Here is a 21,402-nt window from a genome sequence, read left to right as displayed (position 1 = left end):
CATACAGTGTTTGAATGGTAGAATCGGTGGCAGCATCACAGATTAAAGAAGGAAATGATAAACACAGAACAAGTAAAAATTAATTCCAAGTGTTGAGTAGTGGGGTATTTATGGTACCAAAACGCATGGATGTTGAATGTTTCCTTTCTTGGGGAAGTAGCACTTAGCTCTAAACAAGAGCCTTGTTTCATCTCTGTTCTCATTTTCACAAACTATTAAACATGCTGATGCTGAATAGGCTGTATATAATATATATAAATGCAAACACAGTAAATTAACACAATGATTAAGACAGTGGTTATTACACAGAACTAGCCTTGCTTAATATCATCTGCCAAATTAACATTACTTTCCTTTCAGGAACTACTACTTGGAAAAAATATGAATACCATGCTGCCTAATGTTATGGCACATAAAACAGACAAAGGAATATCATAACAGGATAAATGTGGCTATCAGAAAAAGCAAGTGACTTTTTTTTTTTCCACATTAAAAAAAAAGAGAATATTTGAATTTTCTTTTTTTCCCCTCAATCTCTGCATTGGAAAAGTTGCATCATGACATGAGTGAAGCCACTCGCCACTATACAGAAAACCTAATTAAGATTTTTGCAAATCAGTTCCAACTTGCTATTAAAAAAAAAAAAAGAGGGGGAGGGGAGGAAGCAAGACAACTTACCATTTGGCTGCCTCTTTTGGCTGAACGCATGGATATCCATGGGAGAGAAGATGTTGGAATGTATTTCACGCAGGTCCTCCCCAGAGTACTTGCTGCAGGCCAAGATTGAATGTGTGTTCCAGTCCGTCCAGTACAACGTGTCCCCAAACAGCGTCAAAGCAAAAGGATGTGGAAGGGAGCCTTTAACCACCGCTTGCCTAATAGAGTACCAAAAAAAAAAAAAGTGAAAAAAGTGAATACTCAAACACAGTTCATGATGCAGTTTTGCTCAAACTTAGCCTTTGCAGAGTAAGTACTGTTGACCAAAACTTTTTCCTTATTTTTGGGGAACAAGTATAGTATGCACAGTTTGATGAACAATTTTGGACAATAACAGTCCTATTTTCAGGCTGCTTACTGGTAAAGTCCAAGAGACACCAACAGAAATCATTGCTTAGGTTGGTGGTTGTTTGTTGGCGCTTTTAGCCCTCAATATCTGGGGGGCTATACATCACCATGTGCAACAGGGGAGAACACTGGCTGATTTTATGCAAATTTGACTGTAACTTGCAGATATATGATGTCCATCACTGTCAGCCTCAGCAAATTTTAAACTGAGACAGTGTTTAGTCATTTAGCAATCTATCCATATCTTCCAGTTTTGCCATTTTGAGCCCTCAGAAAAATACTTTAATAGCAAATAGTTTCACTGTAAAGAAATCCTGAAAGTTATTTTTTCATGTTTCATTATGATAATTATTAAGCTATTGTTTTTATTACAAGCAGTGCCATTAAACAGTTCTACTGATCTTTTGCCATAGTAATGGTATCATTTCTGAGCAAACTGGGTCACCGTCTGTCTCCAGGTTCATAAACAAAATTAAAGAGTATACCCATATATTTTATGTATATATATATGCACACATGCTCATTAGGCCTCACAAAAATGCAGCATAAACATTATCGAAGACAGTTTTTCCAGGTTCTTGTGATGTAGAAACTAATTATCTATACCGAGGTTCCTCAGAACTGGAATTAAGTAGCTTGACTCTTACTTTTTTATTTAGAATCATAGAAAATTTGAGGATGGAAAGGACCCCGGAGGTCATCTGGACCAACATCCTGCTCCAAGCAGGACCACACAAGTACCATTTACACAAGTGATTCTTCCCACCTCCTCTCTTCTTAATTGTATGTGCACAGGCAAGTATAGAAGCCCCCCCTGAACAATGGAGACAGCCATCTATCTATCTCCCGGACTAATAGCCTAAGGGACTGACACATAGCTCTACTACTTCTTCAAGTATAGGGCATATTATGATCATCAGCTTCCCAATTTTCTTCTTGCAGGGAAGAGAGTCATTATCTGTGTATTTACTGAGAGAACACCCACACACTATATACATCTTGTTTGCAAAGAAGTCATTAGCTGAACTGGTTTAGTAGAGGACAAAAATACTCTTATTTTCCAAATATTTTCTGTCAAAATATAACAAAAGAGTATATTAAAGCAAGAAACTTGAAGGTGTATTCTGCCAATGATTCTGAGTACAAAGAGACTGCAGTCATTACAGCTCTTTCACCTTAGCTTCTGCAAAAAGATGCATTATCTTTAAAGCTTCTATTTTTTTCTAGCTCCTGAGGAAAACACACACATTCCCTTACTTGTCACTCTAGTGTTCCAATTCTACACCAACCAAAATTTTCTATTTCTTGATATTTTGCACTGGAAAGTAGGACATATTATCTTTTCTTTCTTATCTCTGTCTGGAGTCAGGTATATATTTGCTTCTAATTAAATGCACAAACTAAGCATCTTACAAAAGACTACTGTAATATAATTTACAGCTGAAACCTACCCGACAAACAGCAAAGCCAAAAAGACACAACATACTCCTGCACCAAGAATAAAGGCATTCTAATTCTGTAAACATTTTTGCCAACCCCACCCCTGAACCCTAAATGCCTTCACATTTGAATAATTTTAGTTTAGAGCAGGACTGGTGACTATCCAAGTCTTTATGACAATTTTCATCTGGGACAGAAGCAATAAAAGTTCAGAGCTCTCATAACGCCCAGACCTTCACCATAGACAAGAGACATTTTTCTGAGCCTCATCTTGCTATTCACTCAAAACCTCAGATTTTTAAATGTGACTAGTACCCACCAGTTCTCAGTGAAAATAAACCTTTGAGTATAGTAGAAGCTGCTAGATGTGCCTAACTTTTGGGCAACCACCTATCATTGTAACAATGCATAACGTCAGCTGTGACCCTTATTTAAACCAGCCCTGGAAAGATTCAGGAGAAGTAGGGAGCTGCTTCGTTCAACTGCACTGCCAGCCACAGCCTTGAAGCAATCACTCGTCATTTTACTCAGTAGCTACAACGAACTGAGAGATGAAAATGTCTTTGGGCCCAGATACAACCGTACATATTGCTAGCATCTATTAAGGTGAGCATTACTACAAATAGCACTTCTGATTTTGCTAATGGGAAGTGAACTTTTTTCCCTCTGAACATATGTGATGGGCACCAGCAGGTTTGCCAAAAAGCAGCCAGGATGCAGCGGCTGGATTGCACTCAGCAGGCTGTCCCCAGCCTGACTGCTCTGCAGCCTAATAAGGGGAAGGAGGAGAGGGGGGAAAGGGCTGGAGAGACGTGGTGCTAAAAACAGAGAATGAAGGGAAGAGAGCACAAGGAAGAAGCTTCCCTTGGCTGCAGCAATGCAATTATGCTCTGCTGTGACCTGCACTAAGGTCTGCAGAGCTTTGGTTTTGGTGGGTGAGAAGAGGGGGAAGAACATCTGGCGTAGCCAATTATTTATTAAATATATTTGAGTGAATGTACAGGGCAAGAATGTCACCTGCAGCATTTAACTGCTGTGTCTGGCTGACATTTATGAGCATGAGTACCCACCTGGGGTCAAAGAGCAGCCAGGTCTCCATGGCTTTGGCCTCACTTAATAAAGCCACTGACCAGGGCACCAGCTGTGGCACTGCAGGTGTAATTGGACCAACATGACCTGACAGCTTGTCAGTGGCAGCTTCCTTCAGCCTGTACATTCATCTCAGGTTTGATTCGAATGAGTGATACAACAGCAAAAAGCATTGCATCCTGTTCACTAAGCTCTTTAGTTCCTTCAAACTGCTGCACTCATCCCATTAGCCTCGTTAAAAGAGACACCAGAGATGAGGAGAAAAGTGAGAGATAAGGAGAAGTAGCAGCGTTATGAGCTCAGGAGACATCTCTAGGGCTTCAACAGGATGCAAATTGGCTACATATTAGATGGAGCTAAGTATGCAATAACTTTAATAATCTTCCCTGTGCCAAGCATACAATTACACAAATTTGCCTTAAAAACCTTGATGGTGATTGACATTTAAAATCTCACAATCTCTCTTCTGTTTAGTTGGCTGTGAAGGAAGTGCAGAAAGAGAAAGCACAGAAGGAAGTTACAAAGAGAAAAGAGATAAAACAAGAAATTTCCACAGAAATTAAATTCTACCTGTGCTGTAGATCACATTTTCCTAAATACAACTATTTATAGTATCATCATGGCAATCAGAGTTGCAATTACAATAAAAACTTATTATACTAAAGAATTTTCTACTGCTTGAAGAAAATGCAGAAGCAATTTAAATACATTCACTTTTGTTCCATTCTCATTCTGTTAGAGACCCATGAAATACTTTGTGAAGATAATGAAAAAGAAAAATACTAAACAAATTAAAACAGACATTACAAAAGGGGCTACTGAACTCTCAAGCAGAATAAACACAAGAAAATTCAGAAAATCTACCTAGAGTTGTACTAACAATGACAAAAAGCTTCTGCTTCAAGATAATATCCTTTTCAGACAAAGAATAAACTCACTTGAAATAAAAATTAACAAATGACAAATTTAAATGACAAAGATTAAGTTCAAATTTCCACCCTTCACGGCAATCTGGATTTCCTTGGTCTGCTCCCTTCCCCCTTCTCCCCCTCCCTGCCCCCCCCCACCTTTTTTTTGGCAACTACTAAAAGAATTAAAACCCAAAACTGGATTATAGCTATGAAATTTAAGAATTCTGACTTTTCACCCTATGATTTTAAACATAAAATAATTTATGCTGCAGCTATAATAGCAAATGTAATTGTAGCTCCTTTATCTCTCCATAAAAACAGATACACACTTTTCATCAACTACATTATTCTTTTTATTCTGGTGACACTACAGCTATCTAATTTCAAAACTTGTTCAGAATAACTGCATCCTGGCTTCTACTTCACTGCATCATTAACATCACAGCTCATCAGTAATGAAACTCGTCTCTGTATTGGGTCTAATGCAACTGAACAAATATGTGTATATATATAACAGTCAAGATAAATATTATGCTGAAATAACAGCTAGCTAAAATAACATTTCATTTCAGAATAGTTATCGATACAATCCAAAATACAATGGAGCTGTTACCAACTGAAAGAGAAGAAGAAAAAAAGCCATACCTGAGACGAATTCCAAAATCGGCACAATGCAAGTCAAGACTAAGATAACCAGAGCCCTCTGTCTAACGCTGTATACAAAAATCAATGATTACTAACGTCTCACTCCATGTGTTTTTATTAATAGATACAGGTATGCATGGAAGTCACACACAGATTTTACCTGCATTCCTTCCATTCACCTCTGAGGCTGCCTGTACTCAGTGGCAGAGAGCAAGAATTTTCACATCTATGTTTGAACCCATTTCTCCAGCATCCCTCTGGAGGATCCCATATCTATTTCCATCTCCTAAGCTATCAGGCAGTGAAAAAAATATGTTGTTGTATCACTCTTTGCAATCCAATTTCAAATACAACTGTGAGGACTGGGAAAAAAATAAAGTAGTTCATCTTACTGCTATATTTGCAACACTGAAGAGTAAATATTCGGGACAGACCTGTATTATAGCTCTCTTATACCTCTTAACCTTTCTCACCCAAAATGAGCAGGGTTAGTAAAGACATACGATTAAACAAAAAGATTAAATCAACCAGCCAATGAGACTCTGCACACGTGAGCAATTCAGTTATGCAGCCTGAGGATACAGCAACTGGACAAGAGCTGATGCTGAGACATTGCCGACAGGCTTGTGGCTGCAACCCTGTCCACCAGTGGGTCAAGTTCTGTAACTGGATGCATATCCACAGCCTAAGCCAGGGAGGATCAACCACCATGCCAAAAGGTGTGCTCAGAAAGCACAGAAATGATTGATGCTTGTTTGCACATTCAGCCAATCCAAGATGCCTTAATTTCATAAAGCTAAACCAATTCTTCAACAGTAAGGTACAGAGAGACACTTACATGGAAAATGTAAGTGAATATATAAATATAAATACAAAAATACATATTCACTTAAAAATATAAATATGTATATATTCACTTTCATTTTCCATACAAGTGTCTCATATACATATACATATATATATATATATTCACACACATATTTACATATGTTTGTGTATGCATATATTTTTACCACTGCACTTGCTACCTAAACATCTCTGTTTCAATAACCCAAAGAATTAAGCAGTACCTGCTTTTTAGGCTATCATAGAATCATTGATCTGGGGGAAATAAAGAAGGATCAATTACTATTAATGGAGGTATACTTCCATCTTGCTTGCTGAAAGATTTGGAGCAGATTATTAACATCTGCAAAACTGAAGAAATACATTAATGAGATACACTATGCAATCCCTATAATTGCTGACTGAAGATTAGAGTTTTAAGCAGTGAGGAATTGGGACAGGAGCATAAAATGGAGTGAACATTTAAGTTTGCATTTGTAGTTCATCATATGATGCTCTAGTGGTACTAAAATGAGCAGGAGCTGTTTGTAGTATTCATTCAAAAAAAGTGGACAACACTACCTTTTTCTGCTGCATTTTCTTATACTAGTTTTACCCAGGCAGCATACACCCTGGTTGGCACCTACATATGCGTTGAACACTAAATTTCTGAAAATAAGGAAAAAATTTATATCACAACTTCTTTCCCATAAAAGTTACCATACTGGGATCCAATGACAATACAATATTAAAAGATGGAAATTCATACCATCCAGAGGTAAAAGCTTCTTGATTAATCTACATGTTGTTGAAAAAGTCTTTAAGGGATGCTCATATCTGCATTTACTAAATGTTCATATATCTTCCTTCCTACACTATACCAGATACATTTTTAGTTAAAAAATATCTGTAGGCTACATTCTTATCAGGCTTTCTTGGTATAAGAAAACAAGAAACAAAACCAACCAAAACAAACAAACAAACAAAAAACAGAACAGAATTTACTTTGGAATTTCCATCATATTTTCCTTTGTGGACAACAACAAAATGTCTTCTGAACCTTACTTTTAGTGTTCATTACATGTTAAAGAAAGCATACAACAGACAGGTTTGCATGAGGTAAATTATAATGTTCTATGGAAACTGTTTCTCTCCATCTAGATATTATGTAACAGCAGAGCATTCAGGAAATTCCAAGAATTACAAAGCTATCACTGACAACTGGAAATATTATCAAGTGGCCAAAGCACTTGCAGGATGAATCCTGCACACCACTAGGTGAGGCAGGGTGGAAAGGCAGCCAGCTGTACGACACCACACTCGACCACGGCTGCCACAAGGTAGGGCAGGGAGCTCTGATTCTCTCAGAAGCTTCAGAGGTTTCCTCTTCTGCCAACCACACAAAAACATCTGTAAAACAAACTCAGAAAACTAAGCTGGAATTTGACCATGAATGCTTGCTCAAATATTCCTATCAGAATACAAGCCTGGTTCTAATTACCTGAGAAGTAAACAGGAAACACTACTTGTGGGATATACCAGGGTCTTTCAAAACCAAAACATTTTTCCTTTTGCTACTTCTTTAAGCTGTGATTGCCATGTACTTAATAAACTACACATTAACAAGTAACAGGTCTAGCAACGACACTTCAAACCCCAACTTTCATTAAAGTCTGAAAAAGTCAATCAGAAGTAAAGCCGTGGTTGAGTAATGAAGTCATGCTGTGGGTCATTTTTCAGTCAAACATCGTCATGACATGCAGCATAGATGAAAGGCCTCTGGGAAACAGGGGAGGAGACTGGAAAGCTGCGGGACAAGGTGATGGAGTTTGCAAGGAGGTGCACAGGTAGATCCACTGGCTGCACGTGGTGTATGTACTGCATAATCTGCAGCTGCTCTTCCTTTGCTTTCAGCCCAGCTGTGATCCTGAAGTAACTTTGCATATATCATCTCAGGCCTCAGAAACAGCTCTGATGAGGTGTGGCGTTGCTCTGCCTGGGCTCATCACCCTGTACTATGTATTTTTATTAAATGTCTACAAATATGCAGAGACCTGTGAACTAGTGACTCTAGCCAGACACAGCCTATGCTTATCTATCTTACACAGTCAACTACAGATGTATCGACGCTCTACCTTTCCAGCATTTTATTTCAGAAGTGCCTTGGGGAAGAATCACAAGAGTCACTCTAGTGCTGTGTCCAAATAATTTAATTAATTCTGCTTTGGCAAGGCTTCTCTAGCAGCTTTAATTAGGTCATTGTTTGTCTTCTGCACTGTCCTGTAATGTGTTGATGAGGTATTAAAACAGACAGACTTTTCACTGCAGACTGGTTCCTCCTCAGTAATTGAAGTTATTAAAGAGCTTTTTCTCATGGAAATATACACAATGATACAGTATTTTATACCTTGCACATAACATTCTATACTGTAAACCTTATACACAAATGATTAAAAATAAACCCTTCTAAATGCAGGGATACAATATTTTTAGCTTTTCATCAAATCTGCAATTAATGATCTGGCAGACAGACCTGATCTGATGCTTGAAAACAGAAAATACAAAAAAAAATAAAAAAATCAATGCTTGAGTGCAAACTTAAGACATTCACCTCCTTGCAAGAGCTCCCCAGCTTTTTGACAGTTGCTGAAAGTATGTTTTCTTACAGTGGCCTCAAAACCCATCTCATTAGCACAAACACTTCCTGGGGGACCTTGTAAGTGCATTTCCCTTCAGCCAGTAACGTGTTAACTTATTAATTAGAACTGCTGCTGCAGGGTAAAGGAAGAGAAAATTAATTCAAGAGCTGCCTTAGCAGGCCAACCTATCTCGGGTACTCTACTCACAGGAGAGCTGTCTGCAATTCAGTTTTGTTTAATTAGTCCCACAAAAAGCAACTGTTCACTCTGATAAGAGCAGGGCAAGAGCTGCAAAAAAAAAAAATCTCTTCTGTGCACCAATTTAATTTTTTAATTATTGCATTCTGACATGAAAAACTGCTTGTTCCTTTCTCTCCCTGGCAAACCAAGGGCATTAGTCATCAGCTTCTGTGCTCTTCCTCTTTATTCTAATGAGCCCATCACTGAAGTAGCCAGGGCTAGCAAGTCCCAGGGCTGGCAGGTAAATATGGATGATCACCATAAAATTTACTGTACAGATTTCCTCATGAATTTACAATCCTGACACATATTTACTGAGAGCTACTGCCAGCACTGTCACAGTGCTTCCTAATTTTGATGCAGAGACTCACGGGCTCTAAAGGGCTTTATTTAGGTCCTGCCTGAAGAGATGACAAAAATCTAGGCCTTCTGTGTTTGTCCCCCTGCATGTTCTTCCCACCTGCCTCCTTTACTCTTCCATTACCCAGACCGCTGCACAAGAAGCCAAGCATTCATGCATATGAATGGCCTTCTCTGACAATAAATGGTCAAATTTTAGTTCTTGTGTACTGCCAGGTAAAGAGATGTGATAGTCAGTTTACAGGAATGAAGAGACAAAAAATGTTATCATTTCTTACACTTATAGAAATATGTCAAGAATGTTTCCCTTTTACTCATTTGAAATATTAGAACAGTCTGAACCTCAATACTTCAAAATTCATCTGTGTGACACTAATTAAAATCTTTTGCTATTTACATTGTTTTCTCTCATCACCCAAACCACAAATGCAGTTTTCTTTGAACTGTTTGAAATTCCTTTTTGATATAAAAATGTTAGTTACTGCTAAATTTCTTACTTCCACCATAGCAATTACAACTCATGTCATACCGAACTATATGTAGCTTTTACAATCACACCTATCTACTATAGACTCCCACCTCACACTGTGGATCACTGAAAAAACAAAAACAAACAAACAAAACCTTGAGACACTTGAGATACTTCACTCATCTGTTTTCTGCTATAAGTTAACAAACCTAGTCAAATTCAGAACATTTACTTTATGATCATTTACAACAATCACATCTGTTTTAATCAGGAGTAATTTAGCTATCAACAAGAACAAATAAATAAATAAATAAATTAATTAATAAAAAGAGCAGTTAGAATAATGGTCTATCAAGATCAAATCACTAAAAACAGCAGATTATAAGGAAGCCAAAAAGTCTGTTTCAAAGTAAATTACATAGCAAGTGATGATGTTCTTGTCATTCTCCATTCTTAAGGAAAATGACTTTAAAAGGTAGCCCTCTTAAAAAGGGATTTTAAAGGTGGTGGTGGAATAGAAAAACTGGCCTAATCCCATTATGTCATCCTTTCATGTGAAAGCAAGACCATACAATCATCCTGGGTGTGTCTGTTAAACATCCATCTCCTCCATGTCCATACCCAATACATTTTGTATCTCTTGGTCAAACATTCAAGAACGTAGGGAATCACAAGAAAAGGCTTCCTTAACACTTCTATGGCTGTATAGGTACAAGGGGCCCTAAATCACTGTATTTGACCCACCTGACCAGAGAAGAGCTGAAATAAAATGCCCAAGAGCAATTTGTCCAGCTGCCAGACTTCTCAGGAGTGCACAGCGGATAGTGACGGGAAACAAGAGATAATTTTGGGTGAAGGTATACAAGGAGCCATGGCCGCATGGAGCAAGTTCCACCGTTCACAGAAAAAAACCTGCTTAGTTTTTCCTTTTTGGGAGTGGGGATGAACAGGAGAATAGACTGAAAGGGTTCTCTCCCACCCCTCCACCCCCTCCGTAAAACTTAGAGGGGAGATCTCAGAGATCTCAAGGGTTTTTTGTATGTTTGCAATGGTATATTTTGTTTTTAATCAGTTATTGACAAAGATGACTAAGTAATGAGTTAAGAGATAAAATACATAATTAGTTGTTGTAAAATACTATATCGAGAAAGGTGAATTCTGTTGATTAACCAAAAGACAATATTTAACAAAATTAAATCACTTGAAACAGCCACATTTTTTTCCCTAAGATAAACAGAGGCTAAGAGGTCAAGCAGAGAAAAAAAAGAAAACACATAAAGACCATTGTAGAACAGCTTAACTTCTGCAAGTCTTTCCTTTTTCCCCTATGATGTAATTGCAAAGAATAAAAAAAAAATGCTTGGATACAGATGTTGACTATTTTCTGAATCTTCAGAACTTTCACACACGCCTAGGAAAAAACAGGTGCTGTTCCAAGCACTGTGTGCTTCTGACTGCTTAAGGGAAGTCATATGCACTTCCCTCTCTAAAGACTGTTTCCCCTTTCTCCCCCTCAAATGGTAACATATTAGCACAGTTCCATGACACATTAATATTTAAATGTTTTTAACTGATACTGAAATTTATCAGTAAACTAATTATTTTGGTTTTAACGCATAAAAATAATTAGGATATCTAAAATTTAAGTTACTCATCTATGCAGGTCCTTATTGCAGGTTTCACCAATTCCAGAGAATTTACTCAGGAATGTGGTAAACGATCCAGGAGATTTTGCTTTCCGTGTCATGAGACACAACCGTTAGATACAACTCCCTGCAGACAGACAAGGTTGGGCAGCCCCTTGCACCAAGAAAGATCTGCACCTTAATGGCCTCATTTTTAGTATGAATCACTTCAAGGTTAGCCAAAGGCAGGGAAAGGCTGGGGGGGAGAGGGGGGGGGCGGGGTTGAACACTATTAAAATAGAAACAAAATACTGAAACCAAGAGTATTTACACTGCTGTGGAACAGATCATCATGAAGGGAAAAACTGCAAAGGAATCTGTAGCAGAACACTGAAAATGCAGCAGTGACTGCAGGAAATTTCTGTGGAGCCAGAAAGACAGGAGACACTCGATAACACAGGGAGGTTTGTGCTTTGTGGGAAAAACATACAGCTTTGGATAGTGGTGGTGTCAATTTTGATCAGTGGAATCTTTACACACAGTTACCATTTCAAAAGTCATCTCTGCATCTTGCATCATGTTATTGAAAGCAGTACAATTTGTTGCAGAGCCTGATACACACACACTGTCTAACAGGGCATCAGCCAGAATGCAGCAGCATGTTGTTGTAAAAAGATGGCCCTTTCCATCTCATAAATGGAAGACCCCAAAAAGAGTGACTCAAGAATAAAAAAAGCCACCTAATTATCTTGTGGGACAAATTCGTAGTGGGGGTTCTTCAGGTGTGACCATATCAGTAGCCATCATGAAGTTGTGTTTTCTTCTCATTGTTACTGTTTGGGTTGTTTTAGTTTTGTTGGTTTGTTTCACTCCTTTTGCACCAACTGTGAGTATGTCGTACTCATATAAGAAAGCCACATTTGGGCTGTAATTTTTCAGGTGGCAAGCTGTCACTGAGACTCACATGTGATCATTTCAGTCGAGATGTGTCTTTTTAAAGTTCTGTTACACATCTGGTTTCATGACTCTCCATTCTTATCAAAGGAAATGTTTTGTTTTGTTTTGTTTGTTGTTTTTTGTTTGTTTGTTTTTTAGCCCCAAACCATTTTTACCTGGAACACCAAAGAATCTTTTTCCCTGTTAACCAGTACCAATTTAAAAAAAGAATAAACAGACTCAAGTTATTACTATACATGACAATTTCTATCCATTTCTCTTCATTACTTGAAAACTTACAGGACTGTCTTCTTTCTTAAAGCAAGTATCACTAAGAAATCTCTTTTAGTACTAATAAGTTTGTTTTCTTGTGAAATAAATAACAAATTAAGGACTACCTTGGAATTATATACCCATGTCTCCACGTTTTGAATTCACAAAGCTAGTTATAACATTTGTACCCAAGCACACAAATTTAAAACTTCATCCAATTCCTGTTACCCTCTCTAAATAAACACCATTACAAAACTACTGCATAAACTTTCAGTCACTTAACAGGCAGACATTAAGAAGAAAATGACACCACCTTTCAAACCAGCGCTACAAAAAATCATGGAGTTCAAAATAAATACACAAACATAGTGGATGCTTCATACATGCTGCCTATGCTCCTACTCAGAAGTAAACACAAAACACCTATCTTGTCAATAAAGCGTTTTCTGGGGAACCTAAATTCTTGTGCCAGGTTAATGGCAAAAGAAAGGACTAAGATGTTGGAATGAAGAACTTAAGATACTTCATGCCTAGATAAACCAGCAGAAGCAACACAAGAGTTTTCAAAGGATAGCCTCAAAAATCATATCCCATGTGATACCTGAGCACAAGCTGACTGCAAATCATTTTGGTGCAATCAGTACATAACATAGCTCTCAGGCAATGAAGAGGGTCATCCTCCAAATTAAGGATAAATGCATATATACAAAGTATCAATTACACCCTTAATTAAGAAGTAACCATGACTGGATCAGAAAGGATTATATCATCATTATAGAACTGTTAGAGAAGAAACAGCCATTTTAGCATAGTTCACTGTAAAGACTTTTCCACTTCTTTCCCAACCCCTATCATTAATAAAACTGAAAGACTTAATGAAACTAAAAGATCATCATCTATAAGGATCCACTTTTTCAGGTTATTTTCTGCATTTCTACATATCACAGCAAGAAAGGAACAGAAGACTTATCAAAAATGGAAATTTCTGCTAAAAGCCTTATACTATTAAGAATAGTATTCAGGGATTTCTTTATAGGACTAGTTCTGAGAAAAGACTTAGTGGGTTACAGGATACCTCAAAAGAAGCACACATTCAACTTCACAGTTCTGGAAGAGGGAGAATGGGGAAGGATGAGAGTGTCTGATAGCACTAGTTGGCTTAAAATTTTGCAAGTGCTAACATGCCAATTCCCTGCAACAGAGCTTATGATATTGCTTAAGCAACATCTTCTAAGAAAAGCACAGAATTACAAAGATCAAACAAAAACCTCTTACCGATGACTTCCATCGAGATTTGATTTGTGGATAAAATTCAGTTTAGCATCTGCCCAATAAAGTTTCTGTTCCTCATAATCCAACGTCAATCCATTTGGCCAATAAATGTCTGTGTTGACTATAATGGAGCGGCTTGAACCATCCATCCCAGCACGTTCTATCTTTGGCACTTCTCCCCAGTCTGTCCAGTACATGAACCTATAATTATTTAAAAAAGAACAAAAAGCAATTGTATAAATCTACAATTGGAACATTGTATACAACTTTCAGTAAGGCAAAGGCTCTCTCTGTTTTGCACAGACAGCGTTTCCAGAGCTCTGTTCTACTGGGTATGGTACACATGTCCTGGAAACGCAACAAAAACAAAGTCACTTTAAAAACTGGAGAAAAGCAATTTAAGACAAATGTACAGCACTATGTCAAGTTATACTTCCAAGTGAAAAAGTTGGGGATATCCAACAGAACTTGACAATAACCTCGGAATTTAACATTAAAAAGCAAAGACAGATATTACAGTCATAAAATAGACTCTGCAATATGGGTCAGAGCATTAGGTGCCAAAGAATGATTTGTAGGTGACATAGCTGATACATGTAAGCAGTTAAGTAGATTTGATTGAAGGCCAATTCATGTCCTTTTTTTTTTTTTTCTCTCCCCTCTAAGAGAAATTTACAGGAAGAAAGTTAAGTCAACATGTTTAGAAGCATAATTTTCACCCACTGATTGGACAAAACACTGTAAAGTCTTCTAAGACTGGGGAAGCGAGTTTTAAAACGTGTTAGCAAGTACTGGCACATGTTTAAGCATTACTTAGCAAGTGATGGGGGGAGGGAACTTATCTAGATGCATATAAGACTGAGGTGAAGCTAGGGAAATCACTATATTATGGCTGTAGGCTAGTGAGAAGGAGGAATATTTGTCCATTTTCTGCAGGTGGTAGAAGATTTATTTACTTTTCTGGGTTGTTAACAGAATGCAGAATTAAACAGAAATAATATGTAATGTAAACAGATTAGACAAAGTATGTCAGTGAAGCTTGCTCTGTTTTTGTTGTTGCAGCTGGGACAGATGAAAAGCCTACTGTCCTAAATTGCTTCTCATAACCCCATGACATCTGCCAATATACCTGCTTGTATCTGTGCTCCCTAACCTGCCTCAGTCATAACAATCCAGACTTGGAAAGATCTGAAGCCTTTAAACTAACCCAGATCATCACACAACCACAATACATGTATGTCACTATATGGTGCCCACATGTGAAGAGGCCTGGCCACCCATCCTTTAAAGAAAAACAAATGTGCAACACATTTAAGAAACAGTTGCAGATGGAGTTATTCTTGGCAAAGATTTATTTTTTTATTTTAAAAAGTCAGGAAATTCCATGTTATATTTTTCCCCTTAATTCATGTCTACAGCATGTTTTTTTTAATGCACAGCTATATCTGTGGACAGAAATGCAGCTGATTAACACAAATATTGCCCTATTCAATCCCAAGTGAGTCATTCTTTATGGAGCAACATGCCCGTCTTAAAACACAGAGCACAAATATCTGAAGAGAACATGTGAAAATTCTGCAGACATGAATGAGTGCTATAGAGAAACTGTTTTCCTGCCAGTAAGAAGAAAAAACAAATAATCTCCAGATAGGTAGCACAGTAGCAAGTCACCTGGTCAAGCTGTGCAATAAAAAGAACTACATACTTGAAAAAAGAAAAGTTAAAAAAGTCAGGCAGCAGTTTGCCAGAGAGCATGTGTGAGAAAGAAGAGAGAAAAAGAAATAATTGTTTTAAACTTCTTTAAAAAGACCCTTCTTTACGCCAACTGTCACGTCCAAGACTTCCAAATACTTCATCAAGGTTAATAGGTTCCAAGGTCCTGGCCACCCTGCTAGATCGATTTTTCAGGCTGAAACAGAGAGTTCATTAGTTGCTGTACAGCCTTGTCTTCTTCCATGTCTCCTTCTCACCCCTTATGCACACTACAATTACTCAAGCAAAAAACAGGTAGGGGAAGTTTGGCCGCAAAGAAAAGCCTTCCCAGACTTCACAAAACCAGCCCCATTTCATTTGTTAGAGGAGCACACATGCACACAGTATTTGTTTTAAGATTCAGCAACACTTCCAATCAGTTCTGATGACCTCTACTCTGTTTCTGCAAGAGGTTTTTTTTTGTTGTTGCTCCCCCTCTTTCTCCCCTCACCCCCCACTATCATCTGTTTGTTTTCCACCACCTGGCTTAAAAGCCCACAGGTTTTAATGTCTCCATTAAAAATCTTTGGAACCAGTCATGCTCCAGCTGATGGCATCACGGGCCATGTTTCATTTTGGGAAACTGGACATTTCCTTGTTGCAGAAGTAATAGAGGTTATACCTTGATGGCCATTTCTTTTAGTAGCAACTGCTTGTAAGCAATTTCTTGCAGATCATCTTTTGCTTCCAGTACAATGCTTATGTGTTTATGGAGCAAACTGGATTCAAGGAACAGGTTTGGGCTAAAAATCAGTCATCAATCTGAATGCATTCCAGTGCACAGCTCTATAAACACTTGCACACAGGCTGAAGGTTTCTGTAGCTGCCTAAACCAGCACCAGTGCCAACAATGCTCACTGAGCTCCGATTTCAGTTTCTTATTCAGAAGTGTCCTTAAGCCCTGCCCCACAACAGCTGAGTCAGTGGCAAAGGATGCCGGAGCAGGGGGGATGGGAAGAACTGTTTAAAACAATTGGAAGAAATACTCCCCCTTATAAACACGCTTTAGGTTACCTGCAATTACTATGAGGCAAGGGAGACCTGGCTAACAGCCAGGGTGTGGGGCAGCAGGCAGACAGACAGATGGACATGATTGCAAATTCCCATTACTGCAGAGATGTCTCTACAGATTTTTCCATAGAGATCTTGGATCCCTCTTCCAGGTAATGTCAAACTACTCACATCTGTGCAGTACCAGTTGCTCCCTTCTGGAAGGCTTACAGATTCTTGCTGGATTATATAATGGTTGGTAAGTGAGCCATACAAAGAGTATGCAGAAAGAAGATGTTATGACGCACAGACTTACTGAATGATGGTAAACCAGCCATACAGACAAGGAAAGGGTCATTCTTCCTCCCCCCTCCTCTTCAAATATATTTAACTATTTCCGTTAAAAACAAACAAACCAACTTAACAAAAAAGCAAAGCCCACAGGATATAGCAATATATTAACTGAAACAGACTATCTTGGACCAATTTATGCCACTCAGCACCTAAAGACTACAGTTTGACTTGCTGGTCTGCTCACCTACTTAGACCTTGCTAGAAAATTTAAATCCGGGAATCAAGGATTTTAACTGTAGCCCAGAAGAGTAAGAAATAAAAAACATATACACACAGCATGTTTACTCCCAAGTGGTTCAGGCATGGAATTTGTCTCCATGCCAGGTAATCCTGAAACCATGAGATCCTGAGGGCAACAGACAAACAGACTGCAACTGAGGTCAGCAAGCCTGCTTGGGTCCAGAAACAGAAATACTTTCACATGCTTCACTTGGGTTAATAGTTCTTCCAGTCAGTCGCAGTCAGGACAGGCATGGGGGCTTGGGGACTTGTCCAGCTGCTCGTTCCTGCCTCCTGCTGCAGGTCACCCCCCACCAGTGGCACCAGCGGGGATGCCAGCCAGTGCCTTGCTCCTGTAGTTTAGGTACTAGCTCCTTTGGTCAAACTCATCTTCACAGGGAGTCTGAAACTAGGATGGAGAAGCGATAGTGTAGCAAGGCAATACAATGTAAAAACTGCAGAGCTGAATAAATATACACCATGTCTAAGGATTTTCAAACACAGAAGGCAGACTTCCTTACTTAAGAGTACAATACTTAGCAGGAAAAGCTTTTATTTAGTATCAGATCAACCCAAGTAGAGCCAAATCTCTCTTACATCTAACCTAAAAAGATATACCACAGCAGATTAAAAATAATATATATATCCTATTTAAATAGTTAACCACTATATTTTAAAAACTTTTTTTTTTTAATTAAAAAAAATAATATTTTTCATCCTGTTAAAAGCCACGCACATCAGTCTTCAATAGCAAGACTTCAGAAATGGCTGCAAGCTGTTACAAAAATATAACAGAAAAACATCAAAAAGTCTATTTTTATTTTTGTACTATTGTAATTTTAATATTAGGTACTGTGTCAGGAAGTGATACAACACCCCTTAAAGAATCAAGATACATCAAGTATTTGAAATATATTCATAGAAAAGAGGAAAGTTTCTAGACATTAGTGATCAGCTGGTATTTTGACTGTGATCCAGTGCATTGTTTACTGCTAATCCAGTTGTAAAAACATTTATCTTACAGGATTATACCAACTATAAATATAATGAACAATAAAAAGATTTGATTGTTTAACCCCTACAAACATTTTTCTATGCATCTCACCTAAGTAAGGTGAAACAGGTTCTAAAACTTCCTCTTAAAAAGGCATCAGAAATCACTACATGCTGTACAGCTCTAACTTGCTAGTTGCGATTTGCCCCGATTTAAATGGTTTTGCCATTGCAAAAGAAAGGAACCAGCGTTTCTTGGTTTCACTCTGTAAGATGAACAAAGACAGTAAATAATAAAGGTTTTGTTTTGTTTTGTTTTGCTTTTTTAAACAAACCTTAAAGTCTGGGCACACTGAGGGTAGAATATTCCACATACATAGAAAAAAGCTTGCAGAGTACAAATGCTGAGACTAAATGCTATAATTTGGCAGTGATTTCCAACGGTACTCACACCAAGACAGAAATTCATCGCCAGCACCCATCAGCTTTGCAGCCTTCTGATCTACAAGGCTCCCTATCACTGATGCAGATCATTTCAGCCCTGCTATCCCACATGACGCTAGGCCCCTGCCAGCAGTATCATTAAAACCCAGGCCCACATCGAGATGCACACAGCTGTTTCACTCATTGAGCAGAGATAACATACACGACACTTAGCTGATTTTAAGGCGGTTAATTGGGACACCATACAGGACAGGCAATCATTCACCTTCCCAAGCATTATTCTGTGGGAAGAACAGCTGCTTAATTGGGACAGCCAATTATTTGGTGAGGCCCTTCACAGTGAATGCTCTGACTTTGTAATTATGCTTGTTTGGGTCCCTGAGAGCCTCTAACTCTACGGGGACACAAGCAGCCTCCCAGCTTCAGAGCCGGGAAAGGTTTCAGAAGCTCAGCAGCTCCTGTGGAGCTCATCAGCTCTGCGATGGGCCTTGGAAAACTCAGCGCTTGGTCTGCTCTGGTTCCACATTAGCAGGACTGGCACCCATATAATAAAGAAAAATTAAGTTAAATAATATACATAATTTTCACAAAGTACTCATGTCTGATATACATGTGCTTGGCTACCTAAAACAGCTCTGGACTTTAGAGGAAGAAATCTTCCTTATGAGGAAAGGCTGAGAGACCTGGGTCTGTTCAGCCTAGAGAAAAGAAGACAAAGGGGATCTCATCAATGTGTATAAATACCTGAGGTGTGGGAGACAGAGGGATTTGGCCAACCTCTTTTCAGTGGTTTGCAGGGACAGGACAAGAAGTAATGACTGCAAGACAGAGCACAGGAAGTTCCACACCAACGCGTGAAAGAACTTCTTCACAGTGAGGGTGACGGAGCACTGGAACAGGCTGCCCAGGGAAGTTGTGGAGTCTCCTTCTCTGGAGATATTTAAGGCCCATCTGGACGCCTACCTGGGCAGCCTGCTTTGACAGGGGCGTTGGACCTGACAATCTTTCCAGGTTCCTTCCAACCCCTTCAATTGTGAAATGTGTGTGGCCCTTCATGACTTCAGGAAGAAACAGCCTAAACAAGAGACCATTCAAGTGTCCTTAGCAGAAACTTCTCGAGGAAGGCTCACAGAGGCATGGAAACTGCAATCTAGAAGGACACTGAAGTGTCAAATGAAACAGAAAATGGAATTTCAGATGGATTATAAGTACCACAGGAAGGTTTTAGCATGATGTTTCTCAAGTGATTATAAAATTCAGGAAATACTTTCAAGTCCTTCAAAAGAAACAAAAATGCACATAGCCAATTAACTATAGAGATAATTCTTCATAAAAGAGAGGAAGACATACCCCTTCAGGATATGATCAAGATAAACACAAGAGAGATGTTCTTAGCTAGCTGAGTACTGTAGTCTTTTGTAATAGTTTGTCTCTATGAATAAGTATAGACATTAATTGAATGTTATTTTCAGCGTTGCTCTACAGTCATTTCCCATGTTAACACTCAGGACATTCAAGGGCAATTTTTGTGCTAGATAACTAACCCTATGCAGGTTTTCAGCTCCCTCTGTACCATCGCTCTTGCATGCGCTAAGAGCAGCTATGTGGGGAATGGGTGTGAAGTAGTAAGCTATGAACATCCTACTACATTGGATTTCCTTCCCTTAAACTTACTGGCTTTAGGAGCCCACAGGCTCCTACCAAAGCTGCAGTTTCTCATTTCAGCCAGGCAGAGGTGGCTCAAAACCACTTCTCTGGAGCATCGGTACATACACTGGACAAAAACAAAACAAGATTTATTTCACTGAAAACAGAGTGTTTTACATTTCACTCTCCTCAAAAACATCAATGTATCTAAGCAAATGACTAAGAAATTCAGATGTGCTCAAAATGCTTGCCAGGCAAGCACCATCAGAACATGCTGCAGCTTTTTAACTCCCTGCCCCCCCCTTCATTCCCATCCCCTGCTTGCTGGTAAAGGCTGGAGGCCCGGCACACCTCCAAAAGCACTTTCTGCCTCTGCTACTCCATTTCACAGCCCAAATTATTAGTGCTCAGACCACCAAAACCAGAAAGGAGACTGTCCAGCCACTTTAACACAATGTCTGGAAACAGAGACATCTCATTCTGCCATGGCTGCTAACAAAGCAGTAACGCCTTGTGGAAACACAACTCAGTAATGAACTACTGTAGCCTTCACAACTTATCACTCAGGAATCTTAATATACTCAGACAACAAATGGAGAAATCAATGTGAAAAATCCCATATGTGGATGTATACTGTACACGAGAAAAAAAAAAAAAGTATACTGGAGCATGTATTTTGCAAGGCATACAAATACTTTTCCCAGTATATTCTACACCGGTTCCTTAAGAGAAATAAGCTACTCTGGTGGCAGTACTATGAAAATGACTACATTTATCTTAGTACCACACGCAGTATACTCATTAGCAAAGACCCACCTGTAATCAGTATGGCAATATGAGGACTTCCACTTAAGAGCTGGCTTTAGATTCCTGCTCAGACCTAATCAAGCAGGAGAAGGAAAATTATCATTAGACCTTCCCTTTTCTTGTAATTCATTTCTAAAATAAAGGATAAATGCAAATACCACCATTTTTGGAAGAAGAAAACTTATTATGAAGCAATCAGAAGCAGATGCTTTTCTTCTAACTCACTATCAACAATACAATATAGAACTAGAATGAGATTTTGAAGAGTGCTTTCACAAGTCCTAAAAAGAAAATACCAGAAGACATTCATAAGAAATCATTGTAGAAGCACAAAGTTATGTGATATTCCAATTTCCCATACAGAAAAAATATGACTTCATATGCGAAAGTATCTCTCAGCCAACATG

At 38.6% G+C, this 21,402-nt stretch overlaps 1 protein-coding gene across 2 annotated transcripts in view; it reads right to left on the bottom strand.

Moving 5' to 3' along the window:
- LRP6 (LDL receptor related protein 6) overlaps window positions 1-21,402 on the bottom strand; it is a 127,558-nt gene that overhangs the window by 62,272 nt on the left and 43,884 nt on the right. For both annotated transcript variants that reach the window (XM_027454486.3, XM_038172428.2), the window contains 2 exons: window positions 13,793-13,990; window positions 679-875 (listed from right to left, as the gene is read on the bottom strand). In XM_027454486.3, the coding sequence (XP_027310287.1) occupies window positions 679-875; window positions 13,793-13,990 (395 nt within the window). The remainder of the gene's footprint in view (window positions 1-678; window positions 876-13,792; window positions 13,991-21,402) is intronic.

This window comes from Anas platyrhynchos, chromosome 1, assembly GCF_047663525.1.
Source record: "Anas platyrhynchos isolate ZD024472 breed Pekin duck chromosome 1, IASCAAS_PekinDuck_T2T, whole genome shotgun sequence".
Classification (NCBI taxonomy): domain Eukaryota; kingdom Metazoa; phylum Chordata; class Aves; order Anseriformes; family Anatidae; genus Anas; species Anas platyrhynchos.
The sequence above is the reverse complement of the archived record's forward strand: the minus strand, read 5'-3'. Positions and strand labels throughout refer to the sequence as shown.